Consider the following 20,693-nt stretch of genomic DNA (forward strand, 5'->3'; position numbering starts at 1 on the left):
ACTTCTTGAAGACAGAAACCAAGCTTTTTTTACCTATCAATGAAGAACACACATACCTAAACCCTTCTAAAAGAGTGTAAGCGTGACTTTGATTATGTGTGATTTAAACTTGGATCACAATATACCGTTTTACAGACCATACTACTGTGTCTTAGCATTTAATTTGCCTACTGTTCTACACATCCCCATGGTAGAAAAATCAAGAAGCAGACCACTAAAGCATGCTTATGCTGTACAGTCCATCACATGAAACATAAATTATTCATTGTGTTTTGTCAATCTTAGTTGAAACTGCACTACCACGCTAAGATTATGTAACATTAACAATAATTGATGCTCGCTGACTTGCATGTACATTTTGTGCTAATGAATAGAATAAAAATGAATAGAAAAAAATGTTTGCCTGTAACCACAAATATATAAAAATAAATGTATAGATTAAAGCAAGTATGTTACATTTACACAATTTGGTAAAAAGCTAAATCTTGTAAATAGTCCTTTAAGACTTCGCATTATTTTTGTGTGATTGTATAGATCCTCTGTGCTACCGGGCTGAAGATGTGTGTGAAGTATCCATCTTTATTGAATGTGCAACTTCTTTGCAGCAACATCCATAATTGAACCACAAGCTCATTGGCTTTGCTTATATTGAGCTTCAGGTGATTGTCGTTGCACCTTGTGATGAAGCTCTACATGCAGTATGTTCCATAAGTCCGAACAGACATGGATGTAAACCACAACCTGACTGGTGTGCAGAGGCGTACAACTGCAGGGCAGAAATATGATATGGAAACTAGACTTGTTTCTTTCTGAGAGTTAGATAAGCAGATTTGTGCCTGCGCATCTACACACTAATGATGCTACAGCTGGGAGGCAAATAGTTTAGATTAATATAAAGGCTGGAGAAAAGAGCTGAATTGCCTGTACGACAGTGTGCCAGTTTCATATTTCTCTATGTGTCCTGATTAAACAGGATGTGACTTCTTTCTCACCTGAGTTACAAATGCTGCTGGAAGGTGTACTTCTTAACTTTGGATTGAGCCAGTGTGGTTCTCTTCTCCCTGCTTTTAGTCTTTGTGTTAGCTAAGATAATGAACTGACTACTCCATGCATGATGTCCAGACATGAAAGCAACTAACTCTCTACAAAAAAAAAAAATAAATGTGTTTTCCAAAATGTCAAACAATTCCTGTAAGATTATTATATCTAAGATTAATATTTAATATGATGAGGAGAGAAGTTCTGTATTTTCAGAATAATTTGACAGTAACAAAAAAATAGCCTCACTGTATGATGGATTATACCAATATTACAAACCAGAAATTGGTTTGTAAGGGTTTTTTTTTCCTGTTCTTCAGCACTTTCTTACTGGAATAGAGCAAAAACAGGGTGATTTGCACTAAAATGGTGCTGCAAAATCTTGTCCAACTGGTCGTGGTAACATTAGAGTTTCACCTCTCAGGCAAAGAAAACCCTGTTACCTGACTGTTAATGCAGATGCACACATTCACTGGCGGGAAGCCAAAGAATTCAGTACCTGTGAAGGCTGATGTCACAGAATATTGTTGCTCTGACACTAAAATTGCAACACCAGAAGGCTTCCTCTTTTGATCTGTTAACTTGTTTCCATTTGTTAACTGCCTTGTAAAGCTTTTAACGCCTTCCTTTCTCTCCTGCTTCTCTTTTCCCTTTGCTTCCCGCTACCTGGATATCTGTCTTACTAATTCACATTGTTCTCACCTCTGCTTTTCCATTTCTCTTGTTTCTCTATGATGCTTCTTCTAAATCTTTTTTCTTTGATTCCACTTATTGTATTTCATCTTCTGACCTCCTCCTCTCGCTTTCCCCACTCTCCATCATCACCCTGTGTGTTTCTTTCATAGCTTGGGGATATGGATGACTGTGTCCTGCGGGGCCTTCTGTCTCTGCTGGCCTGCCTCAGCCAGCTCTTCCTCCTCATCAAGGTTACCTTTCTTCCTGTCTCTCTCTCTGTTTCTCTCTGTTTCCCACTGTGTAATCTTTTTAACCACCCCTCCTTATTATGTTTTTTGCCATCTCGCCGCTCGGTTTTCCTTATGCCACAATCTTTTCCTTTTCATTGTTTCGATCCCATCACTAATGCCTGCTCTTTTGTCTTTTGATTCATTATTAAATGGAGCATTTGCTTTCGTGCCATGTCTCCCCTTTCTTGTCGTTTCTCTCTGTGGGATTTGTTTTTGTGTGTGTTTTATGTGTAAACATGATGCACCCTGAGGGTAAAACACACAGACACGCAGAATATTTAACCTGCAAAGTAAGTGTGTCAGAAAGAGAAAAAGGCTTATATATCATCTGCATGCTTCTGTGAATGGCTGTCAGTGTAGACTGGCTTTTTTCTGTTTGGAATGGTTGTATATTTACTATTGCATCAAATATATTTTTAGAACCACAACATTTGTTGATGGGTTTTTAAACATGTCTACTTTCTTTAATATGCAAATCATTATACAGTACCGTATGTCAGCTGCTTTGGCTGCTGGAGCAGAATGAAAGCTTACAGCTGTGTTGTGCTCAGCGGCTGATCATTAACACTTGTTTCTGCCTTGTTAAACTAGTTGATGCCTGTGTCTTTTATGTCTCTCTAATGAGCTGCATATCCTGTGACTGCATCAGGAGCTGAGGGAGAAGCAGGTGAGGCAGCAGGCTGTCCTGGACGACCTGTACAGAGTCAAAGAGGAGAAACTGAGGGAGCTGCAGAGACGCAGGGAGGAAGAGATCGAGAGGAAGAGGAGGGAGGAAGAGGAGGCTGCCAGGTGAGTGTGAAGGAACATGTGACTTATATTTATCTGTGTTTTTAGCAAATAATTCACAATACTTAACGTGAATCTGCTTTTCATTTTTTTCCTTCAGCAAAACATGTTCTCTGTGTTGTGTTTTAAAAAGCTGCATTTAATTCCCACAGACAAGCAAAACTAGATCAGGAGAGAAGAGAGCAAGAGAGGAGGGACAGGGAGGAAGAGGAGGCACGTCAAAGGAGGCTCCTGGAGGAGCAAAGAGCCAGACAGAGGGAGGAGGAGGAAAGGGAGGCACAGGCTCGCCTCCGAGCAGCCCAGGAGAAAGCACAGGAAGAGGAGAGAAGAAGAAGGGAGGAGGAGGAGGAGGAGAAGAGAAAGAGGGAAGAGGAAGAAAGGAGACGGAGAGAAGAAGAGGAGGAGGAGAGGAGGAGGAAAGAGGAGCTGAATGGAGGAGGGCGACACCTGGGGTTGGTGGTTCAGCGTTCCTCCAAGCTGACCATGTACAGAGCTCTGTACTCGTTTGTGGCCCGAAACACAGATGAGCTGAGTGTAGATGCAGACTGTCTCATAGAGGTATGAAACACACACTCCCACTGTGAACACACACTGCACATGTTTCATTCATGCATTTACCCTCACTGTAGACGGTGAGATGTATTGCCACAAAAACATTACTATTTCATATTTCAGGTATTCCTCAGAAATCCTTTTCTTAATGACACCCCCGTCATTCATTTTCTTTCACTTTACCTCTCTTGCATTTAAGAAAATTTATTTTTTATGTCACTTCCCAAACTCCTTGTAAATGGGACAAAACAGCATATGTGCATTTGCAACTAAAATATAGGAATTGTGCATCACTGTTATTTATTTCTGTCAACTCTTAACCATTGGAGCAGCTCCCATTAGCATCACCACTCAGCTAGAGCACAGCAATGCGTTACTAAATAACTGCCATTTGTCATAATATTTACACATTGTCAGTAGTTAGCTTTGCATATTTACATTATTAATACAAAATAATTCAGATAATAAATTATGATGTATTATTACAGATTGATCAATCCAACAGTATATACGGTATAAGGTAGTTAATATTAGTCCCACCAACTGCAGCATCAGTGATATTTTATTACAATACAGTGAATAATATATATATGATTCTGCATTTTTGATGCTAATACTCATGTATTTCTACTTAAATAAGATTCTGAGTGCAATAACTTGACTTGTAGCATTATTTTTACACTACAGATTTGGTACTAAAGTTTTAAGTAAAGTGTCTGCTGAGTGCTTCTTCTGCCACTGAGAGTATCTGCTTCTGCTATCATGTAACCACATTAGTACACTCTAATCTATCTGACATCTTTGTGTGATGGATGTCTAAACACACTAATTGTTCATGATTGCTGTGTAATACTAATTGTTCCTGATTAGCGTCAAAAGATGACTGTAGTTGGAAAACAACATGTTAATCATCACCACCTTGTTATATTTGGTTGACTGAACTGTGCTCTCCCTGATGCAGGTGGATGAGCAGACAGTCGGTGAACCTGGCTGGCTGTGTGGTATTTACCGTGGAAACAGGGGCTGGTTCCCTCAGAGTTATGCAGAGAAATGCCCTGCCCCGTCTACTCCTGAAACTGCCCTTAGTTCACCTGGAAAAACGTCCTGTCCGCCACCACCACTTAACACAAGGTAGCATACGGGAAGAAACAGGATGGTTAGGACAGTCTCAAAGACATTTTCTGTGTGATCTTTCAGTTCCCCCCCTCTAAAAATAGTTCATTTCTGTGCTTTTTTTCCCTCTACTAGTCTGTAACAGTCACCTTGGGTATTGTAATTTATGCCACAGTACTGTAAGGTTGTTTTTATTCTTATGTTGGCTCCTTCCCCAATGGTTTGTCCCCACTGTTTTACCCAGAGTCCCAGATGGGGAGATAGAGGACGACAGCACTGTTCCTGCCCAATCAGACGATTCAAAGGTAGGGACGAAAGCTTGACTTATGTTTACTTTTAACTCTAGGCATGCCTTGAATTAGGTATGGCTTAGTTTCCTCAAAAAAACACTCACTCCAAGTGCATAGATGAACTTTTTAGTGGCTTACTCCACATGCAAGTTGAAACTCTGCTTTTTTAATTAATTATCTTGAACAATTAGGGTTAATTACAAATTATTATCTTTTCTTGTACTGACAAATTATGAATTATCATCCAATTCTGCAGTTCCTATTGGCTCTTCTGAGTGTTTTAGCTTCTTTGAGCTCATTGTTTTGATTTTCCGGCCCAGGACTGTTTTAATTTATACCCACCACCCTCAATGATGTCATTTTCAGCCGCAGGCAGCTGTTTTCAGCATAGCTTTGATATATCGACTATATCCAAATGTGAGTGAATATTTGACTTGCATTTGTCAAGTGGCCAAAAAAAAATAGACTGAATGATTGCTAATGTTTCTCTGTATCTGTGATAAGTGTAAGTAAGCGGCTGGTTCACCATGTCAACTTTGTAACTTTGTGTGACAGTGTTCCCCCAGGAAGCAAAAATCATTTAATGTAGGTTTAAATATAGTTTAAGGCTTGCAGTTCGCTAGGTTTCCTGTTGGAATAGTGATCTCAGCCTTCGTAGTATATCTGAGCTATAAACTGGCTTTGGCAGACAAAGAAGTAGGTCTGGCTCGGGTACACATGCTGCTGCTGATAGCAACATGCAGATCTTGAACAGCAGTATGGCTGTATATTTATAGCTTTTCTCTACTGAGAGTCCCTCTCTCCCTCTGCATCTCTGTGGGTCACTCAGACATTTACAGATCTCCTTCTCCCAACAGATAACATCAGTGTTAGTAGGCCTGGCATTTGTAGGTTATGTCTCTTACTCGGAAGGTGAATAGCTGTATTTTATGTTGCTTTATATCTAGATGAGTGGCCTAGAGGCTCACTTTATGGTTTAGTGGATTTTATTGATGGATCACCAAATTGTGAAAACCAGATGCTCTCCTCCTCAGTCCTCTGCCCCCCTGCTGGCTCGAGCCATCTCCTCGTGGTCAGCCACCTCGGAAACTCACCTCAACCTCTCCTCTGGTGCGGGTGACATCATCACCTCGCTGCTGAGCTTCTCACAGGGTGACATCATTAGCGTGCTGCAGCAGAGGGAAGACTGGTGGTTGGGACAGCTCAATGGGACACAGGGATGGTTCCCCAAAAGCTGTGTCACTTTGGAGACGGGTGGCAGTACAGAGTATGAAGACACACTCTCACCTCTGATGTTAAATTTAAGCTGAGCGTAAGACTTATTTGGCTTTGTGTTGTTCCCATTCTAGTGTGGATGCATTTGACACATGTGACTCTGTTCAGCTAGAGGGTAAGTGTATTTATCTGTTAAATTTTAACGTGAAAAACTGTGAAGGAGACACGTGGCTCTGGCTCTCACTCTTACATTTCATCCTAACCAGAGTATGTGGCCTTGTACACCTATGAGAGTCCAGAGGTGGGGGACCTGACGTTTGTCGAGGGGGATGTTGTCATCGTGACGGAGAGAGAAGGGGAGTGGTGGCGAGGATGCATCGGCGATCAGACAGGGGTTTTCCCTTCCAACTATGTCCGACCTGTTGAACCGGAGGTGGGTCAAAAGATATCCATTAGTGATGAAGAACCAAAGTCTTTGCTGTTTCTAACATCAAATTTGGGATGTTTATAATACCAGAAAAACTAATTAGTTTGTATGATTATTATGTATTAATCTGTCTATTTATCTATCTGTCTGCTCTTTAGGTAACAAGACCTGGAGCTCCAACCAAAAAGCCTGGTGAGAATGGGCACAGCAATTCACAAATACTGCACACACACACACACACACACACACACACACATACACATTGTCATAGTCTGCTGATTGACTCTGTAATAGTCTTGATATTTGCCTAATCTAAATTCATCTTAAGCTTTTTCTGTTTTGTCAACAGAGATTGCCCAGGCAGTCTCAACCACCACGGCCACCACCCTGACCATGCACCAGCTATGTCTGTCTCCAGGGCAACTGATAGTGGTCCTGGCCAAGAACTCCACTGGCTGGTGGCTCGGGGAACTGCAGGTCAGTTATTAGAGCCATAGACGCCCTGGATGATAGTAATCTTTTTTTCCTTTTCTTTTTTTTTCAATAAAAGATGAGTAGAGGAATATTATAAGTGTTAAAAGATAAAAGTCAATTGCACCTTGGCTTTGAGCTCTATATAATGTATGCATAAGCAAGATGAATCCAGTTAAATCTACTGCCCATATTTGTATATACCATTCATATAGTATCCACATTGCTGGAAAATAGAAGGAAATGAGAAAATTTAAATCTGAAATATTTAATAATATGAAAAAAGTTAAATCTCTATCAACAGATTGTAAAGAAAAATGTATCAGGTTAAATATATTACATATAATATATCACGTGCTAAGAGCATTTAGAAAATGGCAGAATGTAAGCGAAATAAAAGGTTTCTTTCACCACTCAAGCACAGCCCGTACTGTAGGTGTTTTTGTATGTGCTGACTTGTCAGATCAATGAAGAGCTGGTGAGAAGTGGACCGGAGGTTACACGAGTAATAACAAGGTTGTCTATAGGTTGTATACCTACAGCACTGTGAGGTCAATCCTCACTGCCTGTTTTGTGCTGCTGCTACGGCTCTGGTTTAACTGTCAGTGAACAGTTTGACACTGTAATGAGACTTCTGAGTAAAGGTTCCAATAAGGCAGTCCAAATTTAAATTAACAATGTTGGCATCAATGCCCTCAATAATAAATATGCTGATCTTAATTTGTATTAAGCTTGGTCAAGAATGATGAGCTATTTAGCAGCAATCTTTGGTCTTCCTCAGACTTTAAACTGAGCTTTAGCTTGATATATGAAGCCAGTGATTATAAATTCCCAGTAAAGACCCAGACTCAGGATTCAGTATAGATTGTTGTTTGCACTGCTGAGATTCTGGAGGTTCTGCTCTCTGCCCAGCAAAATCGATTCATCAGTTCATCTCTCGATTTAGAATTCAGAACTGAACCAGCTCGAGATTGATTTACTCTCACTGGTTTTTTCCCCCTCCAGGCTCGAGGCAAAAAACGGCAGAGAGGCTGGTTTCATTCCTCGCACGTCAAGCTCCTTGGTCCCTCCAGCAGCAAGTCCTCCCCCTCCCCTCTGCCAGGTCATGGCTGACATATTTTGAAGATGACTTCTCATTCCTGATCAGTGTGCATGATCTCTTATTTTCTTACACAGTCACAGTCTGGGTTGTTTCTGTATTTTCTTATTTGGATTGCAGTGGATTCGTTGTAAACTCATTTTAAGTCAACACATTAATACATGATTATTTTGGGACATGATTATGTTGACGACCCTATGAGTGTCTGTGTCTCTGAATTTGAAGTTTGATGCAAAAATGTGCATTAATGTATGATGCAAATGTCAAGATGCCATTAAATTGCATCAGTGACTGGCTAACCTGGAATGAGTACATTTTATAACAAAATTGTATGATGGAGTTTCTGTGTGTTAGTTTGGTGTGTTAGCATCAGCGGTTCCTGTTTCATAAGTGCATTAGCATGAATGAAAAATTCAGTAAACATGCCTGTACTCAATCCCCATCTGTGCCTCTGATCCCTCAGTGTGTCAAGTTATTGCAATGTACGACTACACCGCCGCCAATCGGGATGAGCTGAGCTTCTCCAAGGGTCAGTTGATCAACATCCTCGACAAGACCAATCCTGACTGGTGGAAAGGAGACGCCAATGGGGTCACAGGCCTCCTCCCAACCAATTATGTGAAGATGACAACAGAATCAGACCCCAGCCAGCAATGTGAGTGAACCTTGAGCTTTATTTCTGCCTTAGCAATTTCTCCCAGAGGGATAATATTTTTTTTCTGCCACACCATTTAAGAGAAAATCAATAATTCACACATGTAGTAGGAATTATTGTGGGAGTGCTGTTTGTGAAGGGGAAAATAACTGACTGCGGGCATAAATGTAAACTGCTGAAACATGTTTTTGAGCTGAAGCAAATTTCTTTCTTGTTGCTGAAAAATCTAATCTAGTTGACCTGGTTCACTCCAGGTACAGTAGATTCGTTATCCATGTCAAGGCATGGAGAGACTGACGGTAAGGTCAAAAGAGTTTCTGTTAATCACTGAGTTCACTTGGTGGACATGAATTGACTGCACTTAAAAGGCCCAATCCCATACTTACATATTTTGGGTATGATACTTGTTGAAATGAATAGTGTTTCTCACTTTCTTAAATCAGCAAGACAATAAGTCAAATAATTGTTTAATTCAAGGAGTGGGCCTTTTAAGTATTCTTGAACTGGCTGCACCAGCAATTTAAAATCATTCACTGGGAATACTTCTGGGAACTATGCTTATGCACATTCTTGTCAAGAATTAATTGAGGAGGTCTTTACCACTCTCATATGTGCCAGTTAAATAAAGGTGGAGCTAGCAGGTGGCTAATTCAGCACAGACACTGAGAGTGGTATCGATCTTCTTAACTAATGCTGGGCAATAAAGTGAATAAGTTTACGTTCAAAAGAGTCAAAATCTCAAAATTCTCCTTACCATGAAATCACTGGGACACAGAATAAAATGGAACTATCACTGATTAGCCTCAAATTAAACTAGCACAATTTGTCATCCCTAATCAGTCAGAAATTTCATCCTTTTTTTTTCCACTGGGAGGTCTGTGCACAATGCACTGGTCCGCTATGCATTTGACTGTGCACAAGTGCTCTGTTGTTGAGTGTGTGATTCTGTTCACTGCTCATTTGCACATAGATAGTGTGATGATATAAAAGAGCCCATTTTTAAGCAAGAAGTGTGTGTTTGAAATTAGTATTCATAGCTTGCATGTTCCCCTCGCAGCAGTGGATCTGTGTTAACAAGAACTGAACGCACTGGACGTTTAATTAATTAGAATGAACTCACTAAAGCTGCAGACACAAAACACAATGAAATTTTAATTCTAATGAACATGTTCCAGACTTACACACACCCCGGTGCACACAAGGTCTTCATCAGGAAAATAAAATGTAAGAAATTATCATCATACCAGAGCTGATATGATTAGTAGCAACATTTACATTTACAGAAATACATTATTAATGCACATGCATGTGTGAGTCTAGCATTAATATTAAAACTATATTAATGTCTACTGTCTCTCCGCCTCTCCTTCATCTCACTCACCCCCCCACCCCCACCCCCCTGCTCCTCCACTTCATCTCTTTTTCTGTTTCCTCTGTAGGACAGTAATGCTGGCTTTCCCCTCTCCTCCTCCTTTTCTTCCTCCTCCTCCTTCTCTTCCTCTTCCTCACCCCTTCTGTCTGAGCCAATCCGAAATGCCCTGTTGCAACAGGAAGCCCAGCTGCCAGCAAGAACAGCCCGGCTCTGCGCTTTCCACCTCACTCGTTTAGGACTGTGGTGCTTTGTGTTCCTCTTTTTTTTTTTTTTTTTCCAAATCCCTTTTTACATTTGTTTTGCTTCCTTTACCTGCTCTTCTTTTTATTTTTTTTTATCCTGTAGTGTTCTATAAGGCATTTATTTCTCACCCTTACCCCCCTTGCTTTCTCTCTCTCCTCTCTTGTGTATTCCTTGATGTTTCTTGAACTAACTAATTAACCAAGGGAGCGAGGCAGAGGCAGCTAGACGCATTTTACGGGCTTTTGTCCCTCTGATACAAAGGCATGAAATGTAAAGTTTTGCTAAAAATATTAAATAAATAAAAATAAATATGGATCATAACAGTTTGGTTACACAGTACAATGAAAAAATATGTAAGTTGCATCAAATTGAAGTAATCTAGTTTTCTAAATAAATGCTAAGAATCAGTACGATAAAGAATTTCTTAACAGGGTCACTCATTCTTGCACTAACAACATTAAACCTTGCTGAAAAGGACCAATGTGAGGACTCACTGTTGCTTAAGTCACCAGTAATCTTGACTGCTGCTTGCTAGCGTATTGCTCGTACTAAAAGTAATTTATTGTGATTTTTATTATTACCTTCTTATTCATTCTTCCATTTATTAATGCTTCCAATCCTGTACTGAACTGTGATAACACCAGCAAAATAAACACGCAGATATTAGCATACCAACTGTTAAAGAGTAGATTCAGAGATAATGACATCACACTGCTGACACTGACGTCCATTTGCCAAGTTTGTACCTCAGAGACTTGAACTACCAACTCAGTCTTCCACTGCTCTTTCACCAACATTAGCTACTTTACACATTCATACCTATGCAGTCATTTGGAGTGAGCGCTCCACCATGAAGGTGCTTTATTATTCTTTAATTTGGCGTTCTTGGTTGCAATGTTCTTAGCTTTAGCATTGCCTGGTATGTTCATGTACTGGAACTACAATGTGCCTCACTCTTGTCTGTGCATTAACTGTAAATAAGATATCCTAGAACTTATAATAAAGGGGAGATTTTAACATGCTGACGTGTAGTGTTGTCTCAGACACTGTACTCGTCATTGACAGGAAAGTGTCTGTTGCACATGCTTGTGTTGTTGGTGTGTTTGTGCATGCATGCATGTGTGTGCGCACTGTAGGGTGTGCTGACCTGATGACGCTGGACACCATGACTCCTCAGGAGAGGAAGAGACAAGGTTACATCCATGAGCTCATCCAGACTGAGGAGACCTACGTGGAAGACCTGGAGCTGGTGTTAGAGGTACAGAAGAACGCAAACATATTTAGAAAGCATTGACCTTTTACTCCCGAATATGATCCACTGCTTTTGTGATAGTGTTTAATTATTCTTTGTCACTTAGGTCTTCCACAAGCCCATGTCTGAGTCAGGCCGTCTAACAGAGGCTGAGATGGGAATGATCTTTGTTAACTGGAGAGAGCTGATTATGTGTAACACCAAACTACTCAAGTAGGTACAGAGTCAGCGGGCATGTAAAATCGTTGAGTTTTATGTCTGGCTCAGACAGGTAACAAAATTCTTGTTCCACATCGTCATCATCCCAGGGCGCTGCGTGTGCGTAAAAAGACAGGAGGTGAGAACATGCCGGTTCAGCTGATAGGGGACGTGCTGGCCTCGGAGCTCGCACACATGCAGCCCTACATCCGCTTCTGCTCCTGCCAGCTCAACGCCGCCGCCCTGCTGCAGAACAAAACCCACAACGAGGCTGACTTCAAAGAGTTCCTCAAGGTATACGACTTGCGGATGAATCTAGATAGAAACAAAGGCACACAAGACACGTGGTTTTGTGTGATGAGCTCTAATTCTTTATCTCTCTCACCGTCTGCCTCGTCTCGAGCAGAAGATAGCCACTAACTACCGCTGCAAAGGAATGCCGCTGTCCAGCTTCCTCCTCAAGCCCATGCAGAGGATCACACGCTACCCCCTGCTCATAAAGAATGTTAGTGGAAAATCCTCTTTATATGTCAAATTACATTTTTTTTTTTCTATTAACTGTGCGAGTCCGTGTCTCTTTCTGTCTCTCTCTCTCTGATCTGTCTGATTTCTCTTCCTGCTGGTCAGATCTTGGAGCACACTGCAGACTGCCACGCAGACCGAAGACCACTGAAAGAGGCTCTGGAGCGAGCAGAGGAGCTCTGCTCTCAGGTTAACGAGGGAGTCAGAGAGAAGGAGAATTCAGACAGGCTGGAGTGGATACAGAGCCACGTCCAGTGCGAGGGACCTATAGAGGTAAACGCAGTCAGACATGACTCCTATGAATGCACATCAAACTTTTAATCATGTTATGCGTAGGCTGTAAATGTTTATATGTTCTTACTGCAGTACAGTACAGTTATATGCACCCTCTGCAAATGAATTGCACTTTCACTTCTCCTTCACAATTTATGTCATCTGGTACCAAAACAAATGCACCCACACAGTAGCAAAGCCAGGGAGCATTTTTCACCAAAGCACTTACTGACAGTTTCCTTCCTTTCCTACATCTCTCTCCTCCTTCACGCCTCACTTTGTTCCTGTCTGTCTTTCAGCACTTGGTCTTCAACTCGCTGACTAATTGCCTTGGGCCTCGCAAGCTGCTCCACAGCGGTCGGCTTTACAAAACCAAAAGCAGCAGGGAGCTGTGGGCTTTCCTTTTCAATGATTTCCTCCTCCTCACACACAGCGCCAAACCCTTCTCCTCCTCTGGACCAGACAAGCTATTCAGCCTCAAGACCAACATACAGCTGAAGATGTACAAAACAGTAAGTGAGAGGGACCTTTCTTAGACAGGAATGTAAATACCTTTGTGGTGTTCAAATACTACTTGGATTGCTTTTTTATTTATAAGCCAGTGCATAGGTAAAGTCCATAAACAGTATTTCTTACAATTTTCTCTTCTCTCAACGTCTGCCCATATGTCATTCATCTCTTCATCTCCTCCTCCAGCCCCTCTTTCTAAATGAGGTCCTGGTGAAAATGCCACCCGACCCGTCCAGTGACGAGCCACTCTTCCATGTCTCACACATCGATCGTGTCTACACACTCAAAACTGAGACCTTGAATGAGAGGTGTGCCTTGTTTTTATGCATATTCACGCATTCCATCGAAAACCAAATCATGTCGTGAAAAGAGATTTATGTTTTTATTGTGTTGGCAGGACAACGTGGGTCCAGAAAATCAAAGCAGCATCTGAACATTTCATAGAGACCGAGAAGAAAAAGAGAGAGAAGGCTTACCAAGGTAAACACTGACCCAGTGTGTGTGTGAGGGAGATTTATTAGCTTGGCTGGTATGGCTGTTTTACACTGCCTTTATATAGAAGGAAATAAGGATTTTCACAGCAGCCACCCATGTGCATTTTCTATTTCAGAATAAAGAGAAATTAAAATTACACTATAGGTTCACTTAAAGACACATCCATTAATATTTTAACATCCTTGTGTATTTGTGTTTCTCACCATTTGTAATAGAATTTTTTCTTTTTTTTCTTTTTTAATGTTCTTGCAAACAGGCTGAAATATAAATCTGTTGAAGAGTTCCACCCCTTTTTTTCATCTGGCATATTTGTAAGGGTGTGTCTGCAGGATATAATACACACAAGCATAAAAAGACTGTGATCTGAATCATATAAACACTTGTATGTGCATACTGTAGGCCAACATCTAATAGCTGTGTTTGCTTTAGCTCGTTCCCTAAAGAGCAGCGGTATCGGCCGACTGCTGGTAACCGTCACTGAAGCCCAGGAGCTCAAAGCTTGCAAACCCAACGGTAAGGCCCCTGTCTACACATATCCAGTCAGTCTCTCCTTTAAACATTTCTTTAAAAAAATACTAATGTATGATGCGTAATGTCTCCCTAGGTAAGAGTAATCCGTACTGTGAGCTGACGATGGGGGCTCAGTGCTACACCTCCCGACCGATCAGTGACACTCTGAACCCAAAGTGGAACTTCAACTGCCAGTTCTTTATCAAAGACCTCTACCAGGACGTCCTGTGCATCACTGTGTTTGAGAAAGACCAGTTCTCCCCAGATGGTCAGTCAATGAGAGACACACACTCACAGCCCACACAACACAGAGATGCTCAGACAAATAAAATAAGTTCTAAGAATTTTTGTCCAATTAGAACTGCTTGTGAGGAATGACGGTTACATGCCAGCTGCTGGTGTTTGTTTTTGACTAGTTTGAACAGATGTTTTGAAGCTGTAGACAACCCCTTTCCGCTGCTGTCCTTTTTTTCTGTGCTGTCTTTGTGATTGTTCTGTCACTGATTGTGTTGGCAATCTTGGGACTAGTTTTACTTATCAGGTTAGACAAAGCTGTTATTAGCTTACGTATCTCTATGTTGGCTGATATGCAACAAGATGTACGTTAGAGGACATTTAGAAACACATTACTGTATTATATTATCACTATTACATATCTTTTCCAAAAGAAAGCGCTGACTAGTTTTAAAACTGTAAAACAGTAATGAAATGTTGTTTACTGTTAAAAGATTTACATGTCAATATACTGTCTATATCCAATTTTTATTAAGTCTGTATCAGCCTGAAATCAATCAGGCTCTACTAAGATTTAAAATCCGCTGAAGGAGTGTGTTTCTGTATTATTAATTTTAGCTGTTTACTAATTTCCTGCCTCTTTAGATTTCCTGGGTCGCACTGAAGTTCCAGTGGCAACTATAAAGAAAGAGATGGAGAGCAAAGGTGCCGCAAACCGTCGCCTGCTACTGCACGAGGTCGCCACTGGAGAAGTCTGGGTCAAACTAGACCTACAGCTTTATGAGCCAACCAAATGACAAACACACCCTTGGACACACGCACCACTAGTTTTATAGTAATGAAAAGAGGATATTTTGCATCAAGAGCCAAACATACCTAAAAGTGCCTTATTGTTGTAGCAGTGCAGGTGTTGCCATGAAAAACTCTCGATTTTACCGTCCATGCCATGTTTTTCCCTGAGCCACCCAGATCCATTCACGTGACCTCAAACAGAAAGGGAAGCAGAACTTGCCAAAATAATGAATGACAAGTGTCCTTGGAAATGCAGTCATACAGACATTATTTTAAATGTAACCAGTGAGATTTGCTAAACGAATTACGAGTTTTGTAATGCTCATATGCACAAATTTGTGCACAGTACCATCTTACTGTTAATGGATTAATGCAGCTGGTTGATTTCTTTGTATGAAGACATACTTCACATACCCTGTTATACATTCAGCTGGGCATTAGCACACTGCTACACATACCCTCCCTCTGGTGTACATGTCAAATCTTGCACATCAATGTAATATATGATTGTAATGTCATATTAAATGGTGGAAATATGGAGTTTCATGTTAAGTATGCTATTAAATCCTGAAAATGGTATCAATAAAATGTACATACAGTAAACATTTGTTGTTGTTTTAGGTCAATGTTTCACTACTTTCCCAGCACATTCCTGGTTTCCACAACACCCCTTTCAAGTATAGTGTCTGAGGTAGATAGAAGAGAACACAGATAAAGATTTATGATAAATATGGGGTTTTCTGAGATGTAGGCGCAGACTGATGTAAATTTGAGGGTTGTTGTGGACCTCCACATCTGGAGAACCAGCAGCTGGCCTGATGACACCTTCCATCTGGTGTGGCAGTTGCACTGATGTGATATGGTGTGGTGGTGTTGAGCCTGGATGAGACACACAACATTACTTCTCACATTATGCTTATTTTAAGTTTGCTGCCATCTTTAAATGATGTGTTGCAGCTGTACAACATAGTTACCGCCGATCCAGCAGTGTTACAGAAAATATGATTTAAAACTTTATATTTGTACCTGCTGGACTTCCTTACTTCTGTCTCATCCCTCACTGAAGTTTTTCCAAATGCAGAGACTTCATAATTAGATGAGGCCCGTCTGAACATCAGAGGACTCTGAGGTAGCTTGTGTATACATCCTAAGTAAATAGAAGGGAGGCTGATTTAGAATTTGAAAACTGGTTTAAAAACAATCAATCTATGTAAAACCTGACATCTATTTGGAATTTACACAGATTTGGGTTGACTGAAGCTAAAGTTACAATAAGGAAGATCATGCATGGTGAACCTTTTAAACTAAAAAGCTAATCAGAACAGAAGCACAAATGGAGAAGAGTTTTGAAGTCAGTAAACTGACTCAGTAATACTTGTATCTACAAATACATGAAGGTACAGTAAGTTATCTAATATTAGCCACCTTAAGATACTGCTCTTACCAGACCAAGAATGGTTGAAGCAGTAAAAGTCCTGAGTGTACTGAACATGACAAGGGTGTGTTTTATTGCTCACAAGCACAACTTTTTGTTTGTAACAGGAAGAATGTGGTGATTCTTCTTTCAAAAAGCCACACAGTCTCACTTTAATCACCCCTACATTTAAGAGAACTTGTCCCTCTCAGCTCAAACCCAAAGCAAAGCATTCACAGAGGTCTTATTTAACTTTTGGCTGAAAAAGAAAAATACCCAGATACCTGCTTCATTTGAACGGGCTGTTCTTTTTTCCTTCAGTCTTTCAGGTAACTGAAGGTACAGTGGGTCCTTTAAGTCAGCTGTAGTGAGCTAGGCAAAGAGCAGTGAATATATCATCAGTCACAGGCAACTTCAGTGCGCCCAAAGCTGTTATTTAATTTAACAAGCGAAATATTCAAGTGACGAAAAAATCATCTTGAAGTAGTGTGGCTTTTTAATGTTGAGAAGAAAGGACTGTATTCTCTTAGATGATAGGCTTTCAGAAATACAAAGCCTGAAGATTAAAGATGTTACAGTAGTAGATACGATAATTAAACATATATTGTGGAAATTTGATCTGTTTTTGTAGTAAAAAAGCAAAGCACAAAAGAAACATATTTGTGTTAAGTCTAATACAGAATAAAAAGCATCACAGTAAACAACTTGACAAAAGCTGTTTTCAGCTGAGGGGTCAATTGACTGCCTTTCAAAAAAAGTATAAGCGGACTGAATGGTGAATTTAGTATCACCTTGGTGTTGCAGTGATGGAGGTTGCGACTGTATAAGGTCTGGCGCCTCTTGGCCTCCATGGGGCTACAGCTGGACACATGTTCCTCCACCCTCCTCTGCAGGGGAAACCATACACGTTCAGTCCAGCGCTTGTGCAGCAGTTCCCTCCTCCGCAGCTCTGCCACATCCCGTTGACTCAGAAACCTCTCCAACTCCTAAATGAAGGCCATCATGGCAGACACAAACGTCAATAGGTTGCCTTGTGATTCAAATCCCTTTTTGAGAATGTACCATAAATGCCATAATGTGGCATCTTACCTTCATAAAACCATTTTCTGTATCCAGCAAAGGTTGTATTAATTCTTTCACCTGTTCATTATCAGCCTCCATTTTTGCCTAAATAGCAACACATATAGTAAGAAAATCCGCCTCATCTTTTTGTGCATGTACAAGTTTAGTTCAGTGCAATACCCGCAGTTGTCTGATGGAGGTGTGAGAGAGCCAATCCCGTCTGGCTACTGGTGAGGCCTTATCTTTTTCCTCCACTCTTACACATTCACTCCTTGTCCTCGCACTTCGCTGTGATAGGTTCTCTCTGCTCTCTGTGGCATCCTTCACATCTGCCATGCACCCCTGCAACACCAGTAGGGTCACTCTTAACTGGGTCATTAATACAACAGGCTGTAGTTTGCAGTGTACACTTTCATTTTCAAGCACTGTTGCTCATTTTAAATCGTCCTGCAAATAATAGAGAATATATATTAGCTAGTAGTTGATTGCAACCTACTCCTGTACTCCCTAACTCCCTAGTTCACAAACAGACCAGACAGTCATGTCAGTAAACAGAAGTCAACAGAGGCCAGCACAAGAGGCAGTGACAGATCGTGTCACTACGTGGAAACCTGAACTGTGTCTCACTGTTACACAAGCACATATGGTGGGACATGTATATCAGTGCGCTATAGAGATTTATTTGACATCACTTAGCATCAGTACATGGATGGCAGCTTCCTTTTATTGCCGTGTTTTTAGTTAACATCATAATTTGCAGTACATGGATTTGGCTGCCCGGCTGGTTTGGTCATTTGCATGCCATCTGATCCTGCCCCTGGCCCTGTTTTTTTTCCTATTGTCCTGAAATAAAAGAGGATTACGGTGGCTACTGCATATGTCTGTCAATCACCTGAAACCTTTCCACTCAACTTTCCTAGGACACTGAGATTCTAGCATTGTACACTCAGATACAGCACAGAACAGAAGGGAAAGAGAGGCAACCACACAGTCTGACAAGCATTGTACCCCCTGCTTGGGACGGCCAGGTTACACATACTGTACTTTTGTAGCTCCCTGACATTAAAAAAAAAACAGATAAGATAAGTTAATAGTTGGCAAGTACAGAGCTATTTAAACTCGTACTGTAAAATGAGTTCAGTGCTCTCATTATGCAATAAATCTCCAAAATAATTATTTAAGTGCCATTGAGCAATTAAATCCATGTTGTCTAATGATTAACAAGGCAGCATTCAGCCCTACGACACCCTGGTATACTGAAAAATTGTGTATGTTAAAAATGCCTGATGGAATTCATTTAAAAGCTTGCTCTTAATGTCTTGTTTTACCTGAGATTTCAGCAGGCAGACAGGTAAAGATGTGTGGAAGGTGATCACACCAATGGCTGTGTTTTTCTTCTTGGGGCTCATCTCTAAGTCAGGAGGGGGAAAAAATAGTTCTTTAGCATCTGTGATGACTTGCTCATAAGCCAGTGGCCTACAGGCCTGCTAAGCCTGAATGTGGAGTTAGCTTTAGTCGGCTACATGCCAAATTCATCCAAATTCATCGTATCATTCAATTATTAGATGGTAGGAACAGTAAATTAAGCTAGATGTAACCTAAACAGTGTCTTTTAATTCAGAATCTACCACAGCACTGTTGTGGTTTCTTTTCTTAAGTTATGTTTTTTTTTTTTACTGTTGTGGTTTCTTACCTTTTTTGACTTGAGGACGTTGACGTCGGAAGTTCATTAAAAAAATTCCCAAAACCAAAACTTCCTTAGTCTTAGCGTCAGAAGTTCGTCACATAAAGAGAAGGCTGTCGCATTTTAATGAAGGTGTGCTAACTTTGGCTTCCCCTCAGACTAGCTTCCGTTTCCAACACGAGCCTCCCTCCTCCTCTACCAGGTGTCCTGCAGTCTAAACGTTTTCCGTTGCTATGATACGGCACCGGCACACGAGCGGTCAGAAACGCTTGAAGGACGCACGCAGCGTTCAGCACGAGACCAGGTCTTAAGGCACATGTTGAAATCAACACCTTTAGGTGACACCAAAGCTCCCTACATTTGACACAGGACAAAGTTATCGACACAAGTGTGGCGACTGATGACGTATTTAGTCAAACAAAGAAAATTATTACATTTTTACAATTAATATAATTTCTTAAAAAGACGCACAGAGGCATACTGTGGCACTTCTACAAACTAATTCCCGCCTGTATAACTCCCGAATTAATTACTTGAGTTTTATATTTGGTCCTTCATTAAAATGTTAATAACTTGACAAACTTGACCGCAGACCGCGTTGATCCAGCCTAGCAGACCCAGACAGTGGTGCAGGTGCAGTAGGTTAAAGAGTCTGCTGGTCTTAATGCGCCTGTTGACACCTCAGATGCACTTTCAAGGTGTTCCGCGGAGGCTGCAACACTCCGACACCTGCCGAGAATGCGACGACTTAATGTTTAAGTATTAGCTGCGTGAAGGTAGGGCAGGACTTGGCCACATCATAACTGCTTTCGTTTTCGCTGCTTTCTGTCTTTTCGTTGCCGAGTCCGGGACAGGTGGGAGACTACATGGATTGGTGGACTTGGTTGGCAGCGATTATTGCCCTGCTGTGGATTTTCTGCTTTATAGACGGTAAGAGATAATGGTTAAAGGACATCTCGAAGATTTTTTAGGAACTTTTTGGCACCGGTCTTCAAACTTATGGTGAAAAAAGGCTATATAAATTCATATAAATTCAAAAACAGCTTTTATTTCTCTGCATTAAGTGTAAAATAGACCGTAGATCCATGGTGTACATTTTGCTGGGTAAGTTATCCTATTAGCTTGCAGCTTTGCTAAGTGTTAATAATCAAAGACCAAAAATCAAAGGATGAATAGCGCACCGGAGCATCCTGGATCAGGAAATCATGACGATTTCATTCAACACGAAAGTGAGCTTCAGAAGAAAAACGTTACCGCGGGTGTCACACTGCATGTCTCCCAGTAAAATCTGCAGGCATCGTGTTGTGTCGAGTAAACCTTTAGTTAAAAAGGTGTAATTTAATGTATGACTGACATAATCTTGTTTTTCTTTTTCTTTTTCGTTTATTATCGTGGTGAGACAATTCAAACATTTTTAAAGTTTTCTCCTTTGGCATTTGTGAGCCTAGTTACTTTAATTGTCCTTACGACCAATTGTTTGAAGACATAATCATGATAAAAGTGACACTACAATGTAAAGAT

General features: G+C 40.8%; 2 protein-coding genes across 4 annotated transcripts in view; one reads left to right on the plus strand and one right to left on the minus strand.

The window, feature by feature from the left end:
* Positions 1-15,150, plus strand: part of LOC124050263 (intersectin-2-like) — a 32,249-nt gene extending 17,099 nt beyond the window's left edge. The window contains exons 17-39 of one of the 2 annotated variants that reach the window (XM_046372606.1): positions 2,653-2,792; positions 2,942-3,347; positions 4,303-4,472; positions 4,699-4,759; positions 5,779-6,011; positions 6,094-6,134; positions 6,226-6,392; positions 6,545-6,578; positions 6,736-6,863; positions 7,863-7,959; positions 8,420-8,611; positions 8,866-8,910; positions 11,363-11,484; positions 11,585-11,691; positions 11,787-11,970; positions 12,083-12,181; positions 12,304-12,471; positions 12,771-12,983; positions 13,168-13,289; positions 13,379-13,461; positions 13,906-13,989; positions 14,081-14,254; positions 14,866-15,150. In XM_046372606.1, coding sequence (XP_046228562.1) covers positions 2,653-2,792; positions 2,942-3,347; positions 4,303-4,472; positions 4,699-4,759; positions 5,779-6,011; positions 6,094-6,134; positions 6,226-6,392; positions 6,545-6,578; positions 6,736-6,863; positions 7,863-7,959; positions 8,420-8,611; positions 8,866-8,910; positions 11,363-11,484; positions 11,585-11,691; positions 11,787-11,970; positions 12,083-12,181; positions 12,304-12,471; positions 12,771-12,983; positions 13,168-13,289; positions 13,379-13,461; positions 13,906-13,989; positions 14,081-14,254; positions 14,866-15,017 — 3,222 coding nt within the window. In that variant the 3' untranslated portion in view covers positions 15,018-15,150. The remainder of the gene's footprint in view (positions 1-2,652; positions 2,793-2,941; positions 3,348-4,302; positions 4,473-4,698; positions 4,760-5,778; positions 6,012-6,093; positions 6,135-6,225; positions 6,393-6,544; positions 6,579-6,735; positions 6,864-7,862; positions 7,960-8,419; positions 8,612-8,865; positions 8,911-11,362; positions 11,485-11,584; positions 11,692-11,786; positions 11,971-12,082; positions 12,182-12,303; positions 12,472-12,770; positions 12,984-13,167; positions 13,290-13,378; positions 13,462-13,905; positions 13,990-14,080; positions 14,255-14,865) is intronic. The other variant, XM_046372607.1, reaches the window with a different exon arrangement.
* A 420-nt stretch (positions 15,151-15,570) lies between these two features.
* fam228a (family with sequence similarity 228 member A) lies at positions 15,571-19,475 on the minus strand. Of its 2 annotated transcripts, none has more exons than XM_046372609.1 (8): positions 19,182-19,475; positions 18,817-18,899; positions 17,669-17,830; positions 17,516-17,593; positions 17,218-17,412; positions 16,711-16,798; positions 16,056-16,159; positions 15,571-15,891 (listed from the first exon to the last, which is right to left on the minus strand). In XM_046372609.1, the coding sequence occupies exons 1-8, from the start codon at positions 19,216-19,218 to the stop codon at positions 15,646-15,648; spliced, it is 993 nt and encodes a 330-aa protein (XP_046228565.1). In that variant the 5' UTR covers positions 19,219-19,475; the 3' UTR covers positions 15,571-15,645. The 2 variants fall into 2 exon arrangements, with proteins under 2 accessions (XP_046228565.1, XP_046228567.1); XM_046372611.1 differs by having other exon boundaries at positions 15,731-15,891; positions 16,039-16,159; positions 19,182-19,423.
* Between the last annotated feature and the right edge of the window lie 1,218 nt (positions 19,476-20,693).

Source organism: Scatophagus argus, chromosome 19 (assembly GCF_020382885.2).
Source record: "Scatophagus argus isolate fScaArg1 chromosome 19, fScaArg1.pri, whole genome shotgun sequence".
Classification (NCBI taxonomy): domain Eukaryota; kingdom Metazoa; phylum Chordata; class Actinopteri; family Scatophagidae; genus Scatophagus; species Scatophagus argus.